The sequence below is a fragment of the Falco biarmicus genome, chromosome 16, assembly GCF_023638135.1.
Source record: "Falco biarmicus isolate bFalBia1 chromosome 16, bFalBia1.pri, whole genome shotgun sequence".
NCBI classification, from domain to species: Eukaryota; Metazoa; Chordata; class Aves; order Falconiformes; family Falconidae; genus Falco; species Falco biarmicus.
In genome coordinates, this window is record NC_079303.1 from 1,269,719 (window position 1) to 1,287,937 (window position 18,219).

The 18,219-nt window shown below is 55.8% G+C and overlaps 1 protein-coding gene across 15 annotated transcripts in view; it reads left to right on the plus strand.

Moving 5' to 3' along the window:
• PPFIA4 (PTPRF interacting protein alpha 4) overlaps window positions 1–18,219 on the plus strand; it is a 57,615-nt gene that overhangs the window by 25,023 nt on the left and 14,373 nt on the right. For 11 of the 15 annotated variants that reach the window (XM_056361793.1, XM_056361792.1, XM_056361795.1 and 8 more), the window contains 12 exons: window positions 43–848; window positions 8,842–8,943; window positions 9,065–9,229; window positions 9,836–9,910; window positions 11,050–11,145; window positions 11,587–11,808; window positions 12,265–12,411; window positions 12,535–12,673; window positions 13,308–13,387; window positions 13,744–13,875; window positions 15,373–15,435; window positions 16,792–16,883. In XM_056361793.1, coding sequence (XP_056217768.1) covers window positions 612–848; window positions 8,842–8,943; window positions 9,065–9,229; window positions 9,836–9,910; window positions 11,050–11,145; window positions 11,587–11,808; window positions 12,265–12,411; window positions 12,535–12,673; window positions 13,308–13,387; window positions 13,744–13,875; window positions 15,373–15,435; window positions 16,792–16,883 — 1,550 coding nt within the window. In that variant the 5' untranslated portion in view covers window positions 43–611. Of the gene's footprint in view, window positions 1–42; window positions 849–2,489; window positions 2,907–8,841; window positions 8,944–9,064; window positions 9,230–9,835; window positions 9,911–11,049; window positions 11,146–11,586; window positions 11,809–12,264; window positions 12,412–12,534; window positions 12,674–13,307; window positions 13,388–13,743; window positions 13,876–15,372; window positions 15,436–16,791; window positions 16,884–18,219 lie in introns of those variants that run through there. The other 4 variants (XM_056361802.1, XM_056361806.1, XM_056361807.1 and 1 more) reach the window with 2 other exon arrangements.

The following is an 18,219-nucleotide window of genomic DNA, read 5'->3' on the forward strand; positions in this document are numbered from 1 at the left end:
GGGGCAGCAGGAGGGATCTGATCTTTGTCCCCTCTCCTGTAGGTCACCGCTGTGTGTTTGAAGAGCTGTGATGCCAAACGGAGACATGTTCCCACATCAGTTGTGACCATCTCATCCAGCCTTGGGGAGAACAGCCCACCATCACCAGACTCCTCAGCATGCCCAAACAGCCCAAATATCTCCCACGCCCTCCCTGTGCTGCTGCCAGCTTGGGCTTCCCATTGGAACGAGTCCTCAGGGGTCACTTTGTCTGCCTATGAACACCCCTGTGGCTCACTGATGCTGCAGCCCCTCCGAAAGGCGTCAGAGAGGTGACACAAGGGACCCTGGCAGTGACAGGCAGCTGACTGGAGTGATTTAAGACTACGAGGGCCTTGTCGGTGCCAAGGAGGTCCCTCTGTCCCTGCCGGAGTGATGCCAGCTTCTGCTTAGTACCCAAGAAGTGATGGGGTATTCCCTCCACCTTCACCACCCCGTTGTCCCCTCCTGTGCTGATTCCCCTGACCCGTGGGAGCCTGTAGCAATGTGATCAGGGCCCTGCAGCTCAACAGCACCCACTGCCTGCCCCACTGGGCACCTTCAGGACACTTGCCCACCTGTCACACTCCGCCATGATGTGCGAGGTGATGCCCACCATCAGCGAGGGGGACCCTCTGGGTCCCCCACAGGGCTCTGAGGCGGATGCCGACTTTGAGCAGCTGATGGTGAACATGCTGGATGAGAGGGACAAGCTGCTGGACACCCTGCGGGAGACCCGTGAGACGCTCTCTGTCACCCAGAGCCGCTTGCAGGAGACCCTACGGGAACGTGACCAGCTCCAGAGGCAACTCAACTCAGCACTCCCACAGGTAAAGATCTGGCCCTGGGATGATTGTGAGCCTTAAATGAGGCATACAAGGGTGATCAGCCACTTGGATGTGATTTTGAGATCATGCATTTAGAAAGGTACCAGGTGTGATAGCATTGATGCTGCTGGATGTTTTGCATCTCATGCCAATAGTAAAACCCATAGGTTCTCCCAAGGCCAAGCCACAACCACCTTGGGCATCTCCCCTTCTCTGTACCCCTTGTTGTCTGTGAGTCCCTGTGGGGAGGTGTGAGACTGTAATCCCCTCCGTTACACAGGAGAATGGGTATGGAGAAGGGGCAAAATCTCCTGAGGATGCCCAAGGGCAACAGTGAGGCAGATGCAGAGCCCACACTTACCCATTGGGGAACAGTGCTTGGGGAGCAGATGGCACATTTTGGGTAGCAGATCTGGCTTGCTGCCTCCGGCCAGCTCCTTGGGATGTCAGAAAGGCCTCAGTTTCATGAGTCCACACTGGCACTTACAGAGTCCCCAAATGAGGACATTAACCATGTTCTTTCCCCAGTGCTGAAGCCCCCCCCTCTCTGCCCCTTCCCTCAGCAGGAGAGCTCCTTTCCATCAGCCCCACTGCCCGGTGGGGTGATCGGACTTTCTTTGTCTTGAGCTTGGTCCTGACATGGGAGGCTGGGGGCAGAGTGGGGACTGGGACATTGCAATGGGCCAGTTTGTTCCCTGAGCTGGAGCAGATAGGCAGTGGGTGGGGGAGCTGCCAGAGGTCTGTGCTCAGTGAGTAGCCCAGGACATAGGGAAATCAGGGCTTGCCATGGCTCTGCTGGTGTTTCTGGTGTTGCTCTGCTCCCAGCTCATCCACCTGCAGGACCCAATCCAGGTACACCAGAGACCTGGACTTGAGCTTGGCCTCCACGAAGAAAGATGCTCAGGTCAGAGGAAGATGAGGTGGATCAGTGTCACAGGGCTGTGCAGGGTGGATCCGAGCTGCCCGCCTTCCCTGCAGAGTCTCATGGGGCAGCACGCGGTGTCCCAGGGCCCAGACTTGGGGCGAGCAGGATTTGGGAGGCTTTTGCACTGCTCCATTGTGGGTGTGTTGTGGAGAGGAGTGCACCAGGCAGGGGAAGCAGGAGGCTTCAAATGTTTATACCTGTTCTGACTGTGATGGTGCTGAGACCTCAGATCTTCCCTGCCTGGGTGCTGGGTTTGGGGCACCCTAGGGAGACGGGAAATAACTAATGGATCAGAACTGGTGGCACAAGCCAGGACAGAGCTTGGTCTGCTGGCTGGCGGGCTCTCGGCATCCATTATCCGCTCTGGACAGGGGAAGGCAGCTCAGGAGCAAGGCAGCCTGTGTCTCCATGCACAGAGCTGGGCTGGCCCTGGCTCTGCCCAGGCTGCTGAAAGCAAAAAACCCAGCAGTGCTTCCCTGGGAGCTCCTGGGGTCCCCGTGGATGAGTTGCTCCCTGTCCTTGGGGATGTGCTGAGCTGTACCCAAGTGCTGGGTGCAGGCAGGACCACCACCACCTCGCATGCACCGGCAACTCTCCTCCCCTCTGCTCCCAGCTTCCCTGCCAGCGTGCACTGGAGAGAGCAAGTCAGGTCACCCTGAGCACACACTGCCCGCCCCACCACAGCCGCCTCGGATTAAGGGACCACGCGGATTTAGTCTCCACTCCTGCTCCAATAAGGGGTCCTCGGTGCCTCGGCAGGGGCGGTGTGCAGACGGAGCAAACTGGGTCAGTGCAAAGGGGCTCGGTTGGAGCGCTGCACCCACAAGCCTGCTGGGTGCCCCGGTTCAGCCAGGGCTGCCTCCTGCCCCCTGCCCCTGTGAGGGATGTGATCAGGGCAGGTGGCAGATGGGGAATTGCCCTGAGCTCCCGCTGCCTTCCACTGCCCTGCCTGCCCCTGCGCGGGCACTGGGGCTCTGTGCCCGGGCACGGCGGCCCCTAAAGCCCACTGTGCCACTCACCCTTGGGACTGCACTAGCTGTCCTCACAGGAGATGAGGGCTCAGCATGAACACGGGGAGCAAACCCAAAGGCACTCACCTGCCCAATGGGATTAATCCCAGCATGTGCATGTACCAGGTAAGCGGGACGCGGCCGGTCTCTTCCCCAGGGCACTGCATGGGGGCATTCCATGGGTCTGTCCTATCTTCTTCTTCCTCTGTGTGCCCTTTTGCCCAGGAGCTTACTGCAATATGTCAGACCCCATTGGCATGGGATTCAAGCTGGATTGCTTGAAGAAATCCTTTTGGGTGGCAGGGTTGGGCACCCAGGCTCATCGGTGGTCACCCACAAGGCTGACAGCCCTTTCCCAGTCTACGGAAGAGCCAGGCTCTAGCTGTACGGAGGACATGCTGCCTGGGGAGGGTGGGATAGATGGCGGCTGGGAGCCGTGGCACTCCGCATCTTTTCAGAGCACAGTGGCAGCTGGATGTCACTGCATTGTCACAGGGTCCAGAGTGCCAGCAGAGCCTTTGATGGGGCAGGCAGGGAACATGTGTCTGGCGTAGACCCACACATGAGGCAGGCAGGGGATGTGTTTGTTGTCTGGAGCAAACCCCTGCATGGGGCAGGCAGGGATGCTCCAGGGATGTTCCTGCCTGTAGCTCCCATTCCCCCTTGCCTTTGTGGGGCTTGGTTGCCACATGGCCAAGCCACCCCCCCCCTTAATCCATAGGGGTATCCCTCAGCCCCCAAAAGGCAGAACTCCAGGGCAATTTCCTGAGGAGCGTAAGCTGCCTTAATGCTTCTTACATGATTTATTTATTCATATGGGAGTGCTGAATGTGACTTAATCGGGCTGAAAGCTCTCAGCTCCAATCCCTCTGCCTTCCCTGCTTGTGCAGGGGGTTTGCAGCTGAGGACCAAGCCCTGACCAGGGTCCGGGTGCTCTCAGCAGCCCCGGGGACCCTGGCACGGCTGCCAGCTCCCTCCTGCCTGGCCACTCAGCTTGGTTTCTCCTCTGCTCTCCTAGGTGTACATACCACCCAGGGATGCAACATGCAGGGCTCCAGGTGTATCCAGATGTCTTCCTGGTGCAGGATCCTGTGTGGGATGGCAGGAGTCCCTGTCCTGCCAGGGCTTGGGGGTTTGGCAAGAGTGCCTGGTCCCCAGCTGTGCCAGGGGGAGAACAGGCTCCCAAATTTCACAGGGGCTGCTGTGCTGAGGGCTACCAATGGCCACAAAAACCTCCTGCAGTTCTTCCTTCCAGGCACTGCTCTGCTGTGCATTTGCTGCCTCTTGGAGCTGCCTGAGGAGTTGAGAACTGGGCTTTTTGGGGTAGCCAGACCCCCTAAGACTCCCCAAGATCTCTGGAGGTCCCCCAGGAGCTGGGGGAGGTCCTGGCATCAGATAATCACCCCAAATTCCTCCCATTTAACTTAAAAATATATCTGGAGTTAACACCTGCAAAAAGCAGCATTAAAATAGGAACCTCAGCAGCTCCAGGTGGAGGGAAAACACCCACTGAACAAGACCTTTAACATGTCTCAAGATTTTGGGGAAGGGTGGAGGGATCTGGTGGCTCAGTGATGAGCTATTGGAGCCGGTTGTGCTCCCACAAGACCAGGGTACTGAGATGTTGAATTCTTGCTTGCTCAGCTGTACAATGCTCCTCTCCAAGCAATCCTGGGTGGAAATACACATCATGTCTGCCTGTTGAGAAGGGAGGACACCAGTTCTGCATGGATGGTCCCCACAGAGTCATGGTGCTGTAGCTGAGAGGTCCAGAACATGCCACACACTGCCCAGTGCTGAGGATGGGTGACGGTCGAAGCCCTGAGTTAACCCAGTAGGATTTAATCTTTGTAATCCCATGCTACACACTGCTCAGGGTCGTGTTTATCCCTTCGACTGTGACTTAGGGCTTTCTTGTAATTCTGCACTGCTGTTGGGACAACAAGGAGAAACTGGGGTGAGTGGTCTGCCAACTCCCACTGTGGGTAGACGGACGGATGGGGCTGCACCCCTCAGGTGCCAAGTCAGCAGTGCGGTGCAGGCATCATTCTTGCATCACCCTCTGCCAGAGATATCCTTCCCGCATCACCCTCCTTCACATGCCTGGCCCATCAGGAGCAATCACTCCAATTAGGGGCTTTAAAATGCCATTAATCCCACAGCTGGAGCCAGTTTGTTCCCAAGGCTCGGATGCGTTGGAGCAGCGGCTGCGTTCCTGCCACAAACGGGGGAATTTTGCTCACTTTGGTGCAGTCTCACTGCATCCTTGTCTGTGCTGCAGATGGCACAGGGAGAGGCAGAAGATGGCTCTGGGCTGAGGACTTTTGCATTTCAGCTTTTTCATGCTATGAGCCTTCTCTCCCTGAGCTTCCTAAACCCATCCTTGCTCTCCAGCTGTCTCTGTGTAGCTTATTTCTGGCCTCCCTCCAGCTCTTCCCTGTGCCTTCCCTATTGATGCAGCCAAGGGGGAAGACCCTGAACCCTGAACGTGCCTGGTGCTGACCGAAAAGCCTCATTTCAATACCTTGTGTGGTGCTCTGGGTCTCTATCCCTGCTTTGATGGTGAAAAGAGCGTCCGTCCACCCTGCTCCCTCCCACCTTGGGGCTTGGGGCTGAGCCCAGGCAGGTGCACTTCGGGTGGTTTGGTTTTAATCCAAATTAGCCACTTCCCAGGCTGCTGGGCTTCCTGTAGGGCTCCTGAGGACTCCCAGAGCTGTGTCTCATCATCCATCCTTTGATTGCAGATCAGGCACCTCTCCTTCACTTTCTAATCCATTTATAGGTGTCCCTGCTTAGTTTGAGAGCTTATCAGAGCCAGGGGCAGAGGCCTCTGCGTCTCCTGGAAGGTTCCTGGCCATGTCCAGGGCAGAGGAAAATCACCCAGGTCCTCTTTATCACCACTTTGCTGGGACCTAGGGCAATAGCATACCTGTGAATGGGGGTGAAAGCTGTACTCCACAATGTGACACTGCAGCTGGGAGCTGGGGACAGTTTGTCATCATGGTCCCCAAACTCACCTGGTGCCTGCCAGTGTCCCAGAAGCAAGGAGGCAGATGTTGGGCACAGCTGGGGCTGATGGAGGTAGATACAGGCGGGTGCTGGAGTGTTGTATTCCTCTTTTTTTATTCCCAAGGCATCAAATCAGGCTTGCAAGTGCCCCCCAGCCCTGTGTACTCGGCTCACCCTTACTGCTGTCCTGTCTTGCTGCAGGGGTGTTGCTATTTTTGGTGACAAATGCTCCTTTTTGCAGCCTTTCCCCAAGGGAGGACAGTTATCGTGGTCTCTCTTATTTCTCATAGGATGCTCCAGGCCTGACAGCCTCTCTGGGGCGCGCAGCACAGGATCTGGCCAGCCATTCCTGGCAGGGTGGAGTGCTCAGAGAGGAGCACCCCGTGGGATAGGTTTGGGCAGAAGTTTTGTGCTGTGCCTGGAGTGGAGCCACCACCATGCTTTGACCTGCTGACCAGTGCACTGCATTGGGCTGGCCGGGGTGGGGGCAGTCTGTCTCTCTCCAGTGGATTTTCTCTCTCTTTTAATCTCCTTGCCTTTCAGGATGAAAGCCTGATTGCAGGCACAATCTGTACAGCTTGGCCAGCCCGGGTGGGCCATGCAGGCAATGCAGGGTGAGGAGAGCTGAGCGCTGGCCACCACCGTTCCCAGCATGGCATCTCTCTTCCCTTGCTGCCTCCAATGCCTTGTCCCATCCATCCCACGCTGCTCACCCCAGCAAGGAGAGCATCCATGTCCACAGCCCCTGTTTTCCCTGCCAGCCATGGAGCAGAGCAAGAGGTTTCCACCCTTTGCAGATCTGCGGGCTTTGGATCTGCTTGGTCCCTGCCCCAGTGCTGAGAGAGAGTCCACAGCCGATGTGTCACCCACTGTTACAGCTTGGGCTGCTGAAAGACATTCTTGAGGCTGTCACGGCTGTGAGGGTGCTTTTGCTGAGCTCCTTCAGCCTTGTTGCCTGTCTCTTGGTGTATTGAGGGACTGGGGAAGTGACACGTCCCTAAATCTGAAACAACCAGTGATGCATGGGCACCTAATTTGGCACCTCCTGCTGCCGCTTTCGCACACTTTCTGCCCAACGCTGGTGAGCAGGAAGTCCCAGTGCTGATATAATCCGCAGGGATGCTCGCGAGCTGCTCACTCTTGTGCGTAGTGCTTGCATAACCCGGTGGTGCGCACACACGTGTGTGTGCTGCTGGGCTGTGCCAAGCCATAATCCCCACTGGCTGGGAGAGCGTGGCTCCAGGAAAGGCTTGGCCAGCACAGCGGTCTCCTGGGGAAACTGGCTCTGCAGTGGGGCTCGCTGCACTTTGGGGGTCTATGGGATGGTCCCGAGAGCAAGCACAGGATGGTGCCTGGGCATGGCAGAGGCTGGTAATGGAGGTTTGGAGTGCTTCAATCGATTTTGGGACAAGTGATGGGGACAGGGATGACCCCAGGGCTGGAGTGGTCCTTGGGGAAGCAACAGGGCAGGAGTGGGTCTGGAAAGGAGCTGGGGGACTCAGGCCCTGCGGAGATGCTGGAGCAGGGATGTCAGGTGACAGCAGCCCTGAGGCATAGTGATGGGCAGAAAAGCAGCTGTTTATTGGGATCACGACTGACTTCGGCCTCTGCGATTGCTTTTTCCCTTCCTCCACATTGTGGCATGCTCAGTCTCTGTCCCACTGTGGGATCTCAGCATCACCAGTGACACCACTTTCCCCACCAACCCCACGCTAAAAACCACACTGGTGTGAGCAGTTTGGGGTGGAAAGGGAGAGAGAAAATCTAGCTGGGACAAACAGAGATTAAAAAGCTCTTGATTTCTTGGAGGGATGTCAGCTGTTGCAAGAGATTTCACTTTGAGCTGAGCAGAGCATTTGATTCAACCTAAGCCTCAACATTTTGCTTCAGTTTGAAGGGGTTTTATTTGTTTAACTTGAAAATTAAAGTGAAAGAGAATTTCATGCTGTAAAACAGCTCTCAGCCCCCAGTCAAAATTGGGTTTGTTAATGCTCGATCAAATCCTTCCCAGCCTCTTCTGAAACCATTTTCCTTTTTAAGTTCTTCTTAACAACACTGTGAAACTGGTGTAAATTCATGAAGCGTTTCCACATTTGCGTTTTTCACCCCAAGAAATTTCAGCTGCAAAATGTTGCTTCGTCCTGCCACCACTTGGTGATTAAAAGAGCAACTGGGAGCAATGGGAGAGTGCTCCTGAGCTAACCCAGGAGCCTGGATTTCTCCTGCATCCTAGGAACTCCAGAGCGAATTTCTTTCCCCCTCTGACACAGCCACAAGTGCAGTTGCTCTGTTTCTGAGAAGCCCATCATATCCCAAAGGATGTGCTGCCTTTTCAGCTCTACTTTGGCATTGCTCTGTGCACAGCTCTTCCTTGCTGGATGTCACCTCCCTGGAGTCGTAACTGCAGCAAGGACTGGTGGCAGCTGCCACATCTCCTGCTCTGCCCCATCTCCCTCAGCTGGGGCTTGGGGCTCAAGGGTGCCCATAAGAAGCTTGATGGGACCCTACATGCTGGACTGGGGCAGATCTTGCTCTTTCCTTCGGAAGGAGATTTTGGATGATATCCAGTTCTGAAGCCATGGCAAAGGCTGAGGGCCAGGGGACTCATCCTGGCCAGCTGCAGCTTTGTGGTGAGTTTTAGCCTGATGGGATGCTCCAAGGTGGGTGCTCTGCTGGGTTGCATCAAGGGGGCAGTGGAGATGGGAGCATGCTGGTGGCCTTGACTGGAATGCTGTAAATACCATCGAGTGCCTCTGGAGCTGTAGAGGAGTTTCTTGTGTCATTGGACACCAGACCAAATGGATAAATATTGGGATCCTGCATTCTCCTAGTCCAAACCATTCAGGCAAGCCAGGAATAGATCGCCTCGCAGCCTGGCTGTGCTTCTCCACCAATTTCTCGATGTTCCCCTTGGTGTCGCCGTCTCTCCCCGGTTGGGTTTGGATGGGAAGTGCTCTGCACGTGAGGTCCCAGCAGTGGGGCCAGAATACTGGCTCTGTCTCCAGTCTCCACCCCACTCTCCCTGCTCATGGCTATGCTCTGATTTCTGCAGGAGTTTGCAACGCTGACACGGGAGCTCAGTGCGTGCCGGGAGCAGCTCCTGGAGAGGGAAGAGGAGATCTCGGAGCTGAAAGCTGAGCGCAATAACACCCGGGTAAGCATAGAAAACCTTGTCTCTGGCTTTTAGTCCTGAGAAATGTGGGACACTGCAGGCTGCTGGGCCGATATCGGCATTGACCAGGGGTGGTGAGAGCCTCACGCTTGCCCTCTTGCAGCTCTTGCTGGAGCACCTGGAGTGCCTGGTGTCGAGGCATGAGCGGTCCCTGAGGATGACTGTGGTCAAGCGTCAGGCCCAGTCGCCGTCCGGGGTTTCCAGTGAGGTCGAGGTGCTCAAGGCGCTGAAGTCACTCTTTGAGCATCACAAGGCGCTAGATGAAAAGGTGAGACAGACTGCTGGGACCTCTCCTGGCTTGCTGCATGAGCATCCCCTGCTTAAAGCTGACCTTCTCCCAACCCTTCTTCTCCCTCCTGCTGGACATCATTTTTTGTTGTTGAGCTGGGTGGTGACATGGGGTCCCTCAGGAGGAAGGTCTTGGATATCCAAAATCTGCAACACCCTCATTTTAGGAACTGGTGGGGCTGGCAAGTGGGTGCTGTGGGTTTGAAGCTGTCGAGGATGGGGAACTTGCTTCCACGGGTTACTCACATGTGGTGAGCGCTGGCATTTGGCACCCTGGTTCAGTCTTTTGCTTTACAACTCTTGTTCCTCCTGATTCATTTACCTCAATCATCTCCTTTGCTAAAAGATGTCTTCAAGCTGTCCTGACCATAGGTCTCCAAGAGTCAGCTTGGCCCAGGCTGTCCTCTCCAACATGCTTTCACTCTCCCAGGCGATGGGCTGGAGCATCCCTGAGCCTGTGTCCTGGATGTGAATCCACCTGAACCTGGATGTCAGCCAGACAAAAGGGGCTGGGAGCTTGCCTAGATCCTGGGCACCCTCGTAACAGGTAAATAATGGCCTTTCCCATTGTCTTACACAACTGCAGGTCAGGGAACGCTTGCGAGCAGCCTTAGAGCGAGTGGCAACCTTGGAGGAGCAGCTCGTGGATGCACACCGGCAGGTAAGGTATTTGGGCAGCCTACCCTGGCCCCTTGCTGGGGTGCCCACTGGGCTGGGACTGCTCTGTGCTACATTCATGAATTCATGTTGATTTTTCTGAAATACCAGTCTCAAACGATCAGGCAAATCAGAGAATTGGCATTTAGGCATTTTTAATGTAAGGCTTTTATTCTAAAATTGCTATTTAAATGAAGGATTGTCTGTATTTAAGGAAATCTTGTAAATATGCTGAAAACTTGTGTCTCACAGGCAAGGTTTCTTGTGTTCTACTGTTTGGTATTCATTTCACTGACAAAAGCAACCTGAATGTGAATCATTTCAGGGGGCTGAGAGTGGCTTGGGATTTCCCTGCCTCAGCAGAGACCCAGACCTCACTGCTCTGAGCACCTCACCTTGGATCATCCATCTCCTTCCTTGCTGAGACCCTGGCACGGGGACTTTGCTGTCCCCAACATCTAGTCCTTTTCATCCTGGAATTATATTAACCCTGCTTTTAGGCAGTTAGATCGGAAGTTTGTGCCCTGCCACTACTGCCAAAAGGAAAGAGCCACCCTTATAGCCTCTGCCTGGCCAAATTTTGCTCCCCTTTCCAGTTCCCAGGATGTCTCATGGTACTTCCCCAGGCTCAGTGGGGAGGCAGTGCCTGGCCTTCAGTCACCTTGCAGGGAACTTTCCCCATCCTCCCCCAGCAGAGCAGGGTGCGATGTCAATGTTTATCCCCTGCTCCTGCTGCTTATGTCTGCACCAGGTTTGGAGTCTGTCTGGCTGCACACTAGTGAAATGAGTTGGAAAGGAGTCCTGGGATGCAGGGCTCAGGTCCCCAAGGGCTCACCAGGAAAACCTTACTGCTGGGGCTCAGGCTCTTTGTGTGCCTGTAGTGAGCACCGCTCTGTCCATGCAAGACATACAGGCTCCACCCTCCATCAGTGCTGAGCCTTCAGAGCATCTCTGCCTTCCCCTCTCTTCTTCACGCGATCCCTCCAGTTCCTCCTCAGCTATAGGCACTAATGAGTATGAAGGTGGAGGATTCCAGCAGGAAGCCATCTGCAGACCTGGGTGCACCAGGGCTGGTCTCACCAGCTGACAAGACCAGCTGGTCTCATCTGCTTTCTCTCATTAATTAAGCCCTTTGTCATGCAGGTGGCAGCTCTGCAGCAAGGTGCTTCTCGGGAGGCCCCAGCGGGTGAGCGGGATGAGAGGGAGCCCAAGGAGCCAGCACAGAAGCTTCCCTGGAAGGTGAGAGCCCCAGAAACCCCTGCTCTGACTGTGCTCACTGAGGTCATCATTACTCCAGCCCCCTTGTTGCTGCCTCCAGGGTGCTGAAAACTTTTTTCCTTCTCCCCTTGGTCCAACCCCCTGGGAGATGCTATTCCCGGTAGATACAGGCCATTTCTGAGTGGAGGGGAGTTTGTGCTCCTGCTTGGATGTTCCTAGGGGCTCTGCTTCCCAGGGGTGCTCTGGGAAGCCCTCAACCATCCCTATTCCATCATGCCTGTGAGAAGCCACATCCTTGGCTAGCGGAGACTGTTGACAAGGGGTCCCAGAGCCCCATGTCTCCATCCCCACCACCTCACTGCGTCCCAGCAGGGCCATCTTCCCCCAGTGCATAGCTGCAGGCAATGCCAGCCTATGCTCTGGGGCAGCCCGGCATCCGCCTCCCTCTCTGCTGCCTTGCAGCGGCTCTCCAATGGCTCCGTCCACCCGGATGATGAGGCAGGACGGGTGGTGGAGCTACAGGAGCTCCTGGAGAAGCAGAATTTCGAAGTGGTCCAGGCCAAGGAGCGCATCTCTGCATTGGCTGCCAGCGTCGCTGAGCTGGAGGAGGATCTGGGCACCGCCAGGAAGGATCTGATCAAATCGGAGGAGATGAGCAGCAAGTACCAGAGGGACCTCCGAGAGGTTAGACACTGTCCTCTCGCACTGCCAAGCCTGTTGCAGTTGCAGAGACATTCACAGGAGCTTCCACATGCTCTGGGCTGGGAAGGGATTGTAACTGCTGTTGTATGCAGGGTGAAGGCCTGTGTTCCCCAAAAGAGGCCACTGCCTTTGGGAGATTGTCCCCAAGTCCATCAGCAGGGCTTCCCTGAGGTTGTAAGCAGACACAAAGATACCTGGGTGTGCTGCGGACCTGGGGCAGTGAGCTGTGTCCATGCTAGAAAGTTTTCTTGTGATTGCTTGACTCTCACTTTGTCGCTCTCCCACTTTGCTGTCCCTCATCCCTGTATGAAGCAGGGTTTTCATTGCATGCTTGGGCTCAGGGGTGACCCAGGCTCGCAGGAGCTGGGTGGCCCAATTATTCCCACAGTGGGAATGGTAGACATAGACCAGTATGTGACAGTCCCATCACTTCCCCAGGCCCTGGCTCAGAAAGAGGACATGGAGGAGAGGATCACCACACTGGAAAAACGCTACCTAGCAGCCCAGCGAGAAGCAACCTCCATCCATGACCTCAATGACAAGCTGGAAAGCGAGCTGGCCAACAAGGAGTCCCTGCACCGCCAGGTACCAAAGCTGGACCCAAAGACTCCCCACCACCGCAGGGACTTGGGAGGGAGAAGTGGGTGCTGGGGATGGGAGAAGCGGGCAAGCCTTGGTGCCAGGCACCCACCCTGCCCTGTCCCACAGTGTGAGGAGAAAGCCCGGCACCTGCAGGAGCTGCTGGAGCTGGCGGAGCAGAAGCTGCAACAGACAATGCGGAAGGCAGAGACGCTGCCTGAGGTGGAAGCGGAGCTGGCCCAGCGCATTGCTGCACTCACCAAGGCAAGTGTGCAGGGTGTTCGGGGACCAGAGCCAGAAAGGGAGCACAGGAACCAGAGGAAGAGGCAGGTCTGGCCATGCCCCTGCAGTGATGGACCCCCTGGCAGGCCCAAGGCACCCCACTGTCCTCCTCAGCCTCTGAGCTTTGCTGTCCTCTGCCTTCCCCATGGCTGCAGGGACAATGCGCTGTTTCTAAAGTTCTCAATGTGTCCTGCATGCATGGGGTTTGCCCCCTCCCCACAGCTCCTTTCTTCAAGGCTAGCATAGTCCTGTCAGTGTGGATAGCCTTCAGGTTGTGCTGGGACCACTCTGGGATGAGCAGGAAGAGGAAGGACCCAGGGTGGATCTGGGAAGGTTCAGGCCTGGAGGGAGATGTGGATACGGCCAGCTCTACCCTTCCTGGGCACTGGAACGGGTGCCTGATTGCTCACAGAGCATCTCTCCCTCTCCCATCACCTTGCTAGCTGGGCTGTTTTGGGTGCAGAGCACAGGGTGAACCATGGTGGGGATGCAGACAGTGGGAGAGAGTGCTGCATCCCACAGAAGGATAAGGATGCAGAAATGGAGGGAAGGATGCAGGAGGACCCCACATGGTTTTGGGGAGCGTCATCCAAGAGGGCTGCTCTGCTTTTCCCAGGCAGAAGAGAGGCACGGGAGCATCGAGGAGCACCTCCGGCAGCTGGAGAGTCAGCTAGAGGAGAAGAACCAGGAGCTGGCCAGGGTAAGTGCTGCTCAGCCTGGATCGGGGAGTCCTGGCAGGTTCTGATCTGACCTTGGCTCCCCCTTGTCTTGGTGGCTGGGTACCTGCACACACCACAAAGGGTCAGGCAGGCAGGATCTCTTTGAATCCTGTCCTCTCCTGTTCATCCCTGGCTGGGAAATGGCTGAGACTGGCAGAACCCCACAGAGGGTCTGATCAGTGCTGTAAGGGGTGGGTTTGTCCTCAAAAGCTGAGCCAGGTGGGTCAGCTCTGACACCACCAGCAGGCATGGGATGGCAGGAGGGCACTGAGCCCCACGTGGCCAGAGGAGCCGATCTGCTGGATCTGATGGGGCCGGTCGCTGTTTGCCGTTGCAGGCCCGCCAGCGGGAGAAGATGAATGAGGAGCACAACAAGCGGCTCTCAGACACTGTGGACCGTCTGCTAAGCGAGTCCAATGAGAGGCTGCAGCTGCATCTCAAGGAGAGGATGGCAGCCTTGGAGGAGAAGGTAGTGACTGGGGGGCAGGGGGTCCTCTGGGGGGCTGTCGGGGGGTTGAGGGGTCTGCAGCCCCTCCAGTGTGGAGCCTCAGCCAGCCACAGCCCAGGGCTTTGGAAGTACCTGTGCAGGGATGGAGGAATGATCACATGCAGTATGCCAGCCGGGCACTGGGGCTGATGGGAGTGCAGGGAAGTGTGCTCTGCATCATACCCTCACCTCTAGCCAGCCCTTGCCCGGTAAGACCCACTCCCCACCACCTTTGATCTCCGGCAGCACCAGGGTTTGTCCTGCTCCATTCCCTCGCTTCCCTGTGTCTCTTTTGGCGCAGCCTTGACTGCAGCCTGCACCCGGCTGTTGGAGCAAAACTATACTGCATTTTGCAGGAGAAAATGCAGCGTTCATCCTGTGCCACCTGCCCATCCCCTACACATGCTGCCTTGAAACCTTCCAGCCCCCCAAGCCCAGACTGATCTGCTTTCTCCATGCCTGGGCAGAGTCCATGAGCAGCCTTCCAGCTCCCACCCCGCTCCTTCTGGGGATCTGAGCTTTCCTTTGAGGAGCCAGCTGGAGTTGCTGCTGCCCCAGCATGAATGCAGTTAGCTGGGACAGCAGGTGGCTCAGAGCAAGGATCAACCTCGCAGTGCCAATGGGAGGCCAGGCATTGATAATTCACCTCTATCTGGGTTCCTGCAAGGGCCAGGCTCCCTTTAGTAAGTCAGCACAGAGGGGTTGCACCGCCCAGCTGATGCCTCCAGGGCTGGGTCTGTCTCCCCTGCTGCTCTGCACCTCCTGTCCCCAACCAGATCTGGCTATGCCAGCATGTCCAGTCATTCAGCAGATAGGTCTGAGTAGCTCTGGGTGAAGAGCAGGACCCAACACATGAGGCCGAGTACAAATTCCCACCCCATTAAGTGACAGCAACCAGAGAGGTGGTACATTGCAAAAGGGCATCACCTGCTTCCCAGCCTGCTGCTGGCACTGGCTCACCCAGATTGTTTCTCCAGGTCTTCCACAGGCAAAAACGATCTTATTTGGTTGCCAGCATCTCCCAAAAAAGAGCATGAGGTCAGGCAGCTGCAAACGCATCTTCTTTTCCCCCTGCCTATTCCCTAGCTTAGATGTAGAGGACATTTTTGCCCTTGATCCAGCTGCTTGAGAAGTTGATCTCCTCTCAGACACGTTTCCTAATCTTCAAGCCCTGCCCACCAAATCTCTAATCACCACTTGCCCTCCATGGCCATGACCTGGCCACGGTGTGGGGCAGGAGTTGAGCTACGGCAGCCCTGCTTGAGGAGCAGGAGGTCTGCAGAGAAGACCGGTTCACAGGCAGGTAGGTGAGGAATAGATCAGGGAGCCATTGCTGTCCCTCCTGCCAGGCATCCGTCACACCGCCCACACAGCAGCTCCACACTGGCCGTTCCCAGGAGGCTGCATGGCCGTTTTCTAAACGGTCTCTCTTTTTCTTTCCTGTTTTTGTTCCCTTTTCTTTTGTTTCGTTTTTCAAAGAACACATTGTTACAAGAGCTGGAAAATACCCAAAAGCAGATAGAGGAACACCAGCACGACAAGGTAAATGCCGCTGCAGGGAGCCTGCCCTAGTGACTGCGCTTCCTCACTCCTAATCCCCGGCTAGTGGCAGTCGTACCTCCTAAAATACCCTAGTTTCGGAGGAGCTGGGATCCCGAAGCGCCCAGCAGCAGGAGGCCACAAACTAACCCACGCAGTGGCTGGATGGAAGCTGCCACCCACCTCCCTGGAGACCCCCGGTTCGGTTCCCTAACAGGCATGTTCAGTCCCGTCTCCATATTTGTATCACACTCATCCATCCCTGACCCCCCCGCCGAGGACAGCAGTGAGGCCGGGGTGGCTTCGCCCGCGTGTCTAGAGGAGGATTTACCCCAGTGCTCTTTGGTGCAGCCTGGCTGCGAGGGACAGTGCTGCTCAGGCAGCCATGTCCCCTTTGTCCCTGAGGCTGTCTCAACCCCCTCACTCAAACTGGGGGGGAAATCTGCTCCATGCCCGGCTTGCAGAAGGCCCCATAGGTCTTTGCACCTCCCCTGCTCTCAGATGAAACATCTAAGTAGGGTCTGCAACTTGAGTCCACATTGGCCTGTGCTGGAAATCTGGGGGGTTGCAGCTTTTTGAAGCAATGGGATCTTTCAGGATGTGCCCCTACTCTCATGCATGGTTGGGGGGTTTGGGGGGGCTGCTTTCCCCCTTGCCCAGGGTCTTGGTCTCCCAGATGCTCCCTGCCTGTGGTGAGGATGTGCAGGCACTGCGCACGCTTTCCAGCCATGTCTGCTCAGCTCAAGGCAGAGGCAAAGCTCTGAGACTCGCATGACGCTGCCTGCATGTTGCCCACCCCAGTACGGCCCATTTGCCTACAGGACTGGATCCTGCTGTGCCTGGAGGATCCCATCTCCCCTGCCTCCCTGCCCTCCCGCAGCCTGCCCCCTCACACCTCCCGCAGGACAGCACAGCCACTTAGTGCAGGCACAGGTTCCTGATGAGGATGGGGCTGGCAGCTGGAGGGACAGGGCCAGCATCAGATTTGGCTAGTGAGTCCTTTGCTGCCAGCCCTTTGCCAAGACGAACGTGCACGTGCCGTCTGGAGCACAACCAGAGCATCCTAGTGGGACCAGTTTTCCTTCATTTCTCAAAGCAGCATCGCTTCAAGCACGCATGTGTCTGTCTGTCTGGCCTGTGATCACTCCCTCCCTTCGCAGCATCGCCCCAGCATCATCATTCATTATTGCCTGCATGAGCTGTTTCTTTACCGATGTGTCAAAGGTGCTTTAAACCTGGGATGGGGATTTGTAAAGGGAATATAAACCTGGAAATAGCTAAGGATTTGGATTGCCCCAAACCTGGCAGCTCTTCAGAGCAAAACCAACCCCTGCCTGTTTCTTGTCTCACCCCAAACAGCGACGGTTGTCTGATGAGATTGACAAACTGAGGCTGGAGGTCGATCAGCTCAAGACCAGAAGTGGGACGTTTGTGGAGAGCGTGCACACAAGGTAAGGGCCACGCACCAAAACCCCGCCAGCCTGTGTGCTTGCATCCTGCATCCACGGCTTTGGGGGCATTTTGCTTTTTTAGGGCTCCAAAATGCTGTTGGCATCAGGCATTTCTGGTTTCACCAAGCCTCAGTGCAGGACTGCAGGGTGGTTCATCGCAGCAGGGTCAGCCTCAGCTGTGCTGTCCCCATCGTGGATTATCCTGGGGTGGGACACAGGCTGTTGGGAATAGCCCAGCCCAGCTGAATGGCCCCAAATCTGCTCCTCTATGGGTGAAAAACCACTGGGCTTTGTTTCTTTTTCTGCACAAAGGGCTTAATTTTCTATGAAAGCTGGATGTTCACCAAACACATTTCCCTCTGTGGTGTGCTGGGGATGGGCTGGTGGAGAAGGAGGAATCTCTTTTGAGGTGTTGCAGGCAAAGGACAATGACCGCCTCATTTTTTCGCCTCCTTTCTACAATGGTCCTCCCACACCCTTTTCATTTAAAGTCAGCTGGGAGATGGGGAGGTACCAGCCCAAAGCACCAGGAGGAGAGATGAGTCCATCGGGTCTCAGCCTCTGTCACTGCTCAGGGTACCCAGCACTGCTGCAAGAAACCAGGGGGTTAGAAAAGGAAGGTGCCAGCACGAGATGCACCCCACCATGTTGCTGCAGCCACCTGGGAGTTCACATCCTCTTCTGAGCATTTTCAACAAGGGTTAGAGGCAGCAAGGGATCAACGAGAGCAACATCCAGAGGGGAAAATTCACCTCTCAGGAAGGCTGGAAGAGATGGAAAGGAGCCAGTGTAACCAGCTTCAAATCTGTTCAGCAGCTGTGGCAGAGAGGGGAGGGCCTGGAGGCCCTGTGTCTGTCACGGAGGGGAGAGTGAGGGAGAGCTTGTGGGGATGAAGGACAGCTGAGTGCCAGGGGAGTGTCTGGAGCACCTGTGGGACCTCTTTGTACAGGTCTGTAAGAACAGGATGTACAATTTGGGGTTGGTGGTTTTTTTAATTATTATTTCTTGGATGAAAAATCATCAGAAAGCTTGAGTTACAGAGGCCAGAATAATTCCCCAGCTGAAATGTTAGCTTTTGTCTAAGGCACCTTTATCAGTTTTTAGCTTGGGAGCAGCTTGTCAGTGGCTCCACAACAGAAATCCCCTTGAAACTTGGGCTGTGCCTTCATCTGCAAACACCAAACTGACACCAAGCCAAGCTGCTTGTGTTAGTGGTTTTGGAGCCCAGATCTGTATCTGCACTGCAAACTGGACCCACCGTGGTGGAAAACCTGCTATTTGCCATGGACAACTGCTTTTGTCATCGTAAATCCAAAAAACCCTCACGCCTCCTATG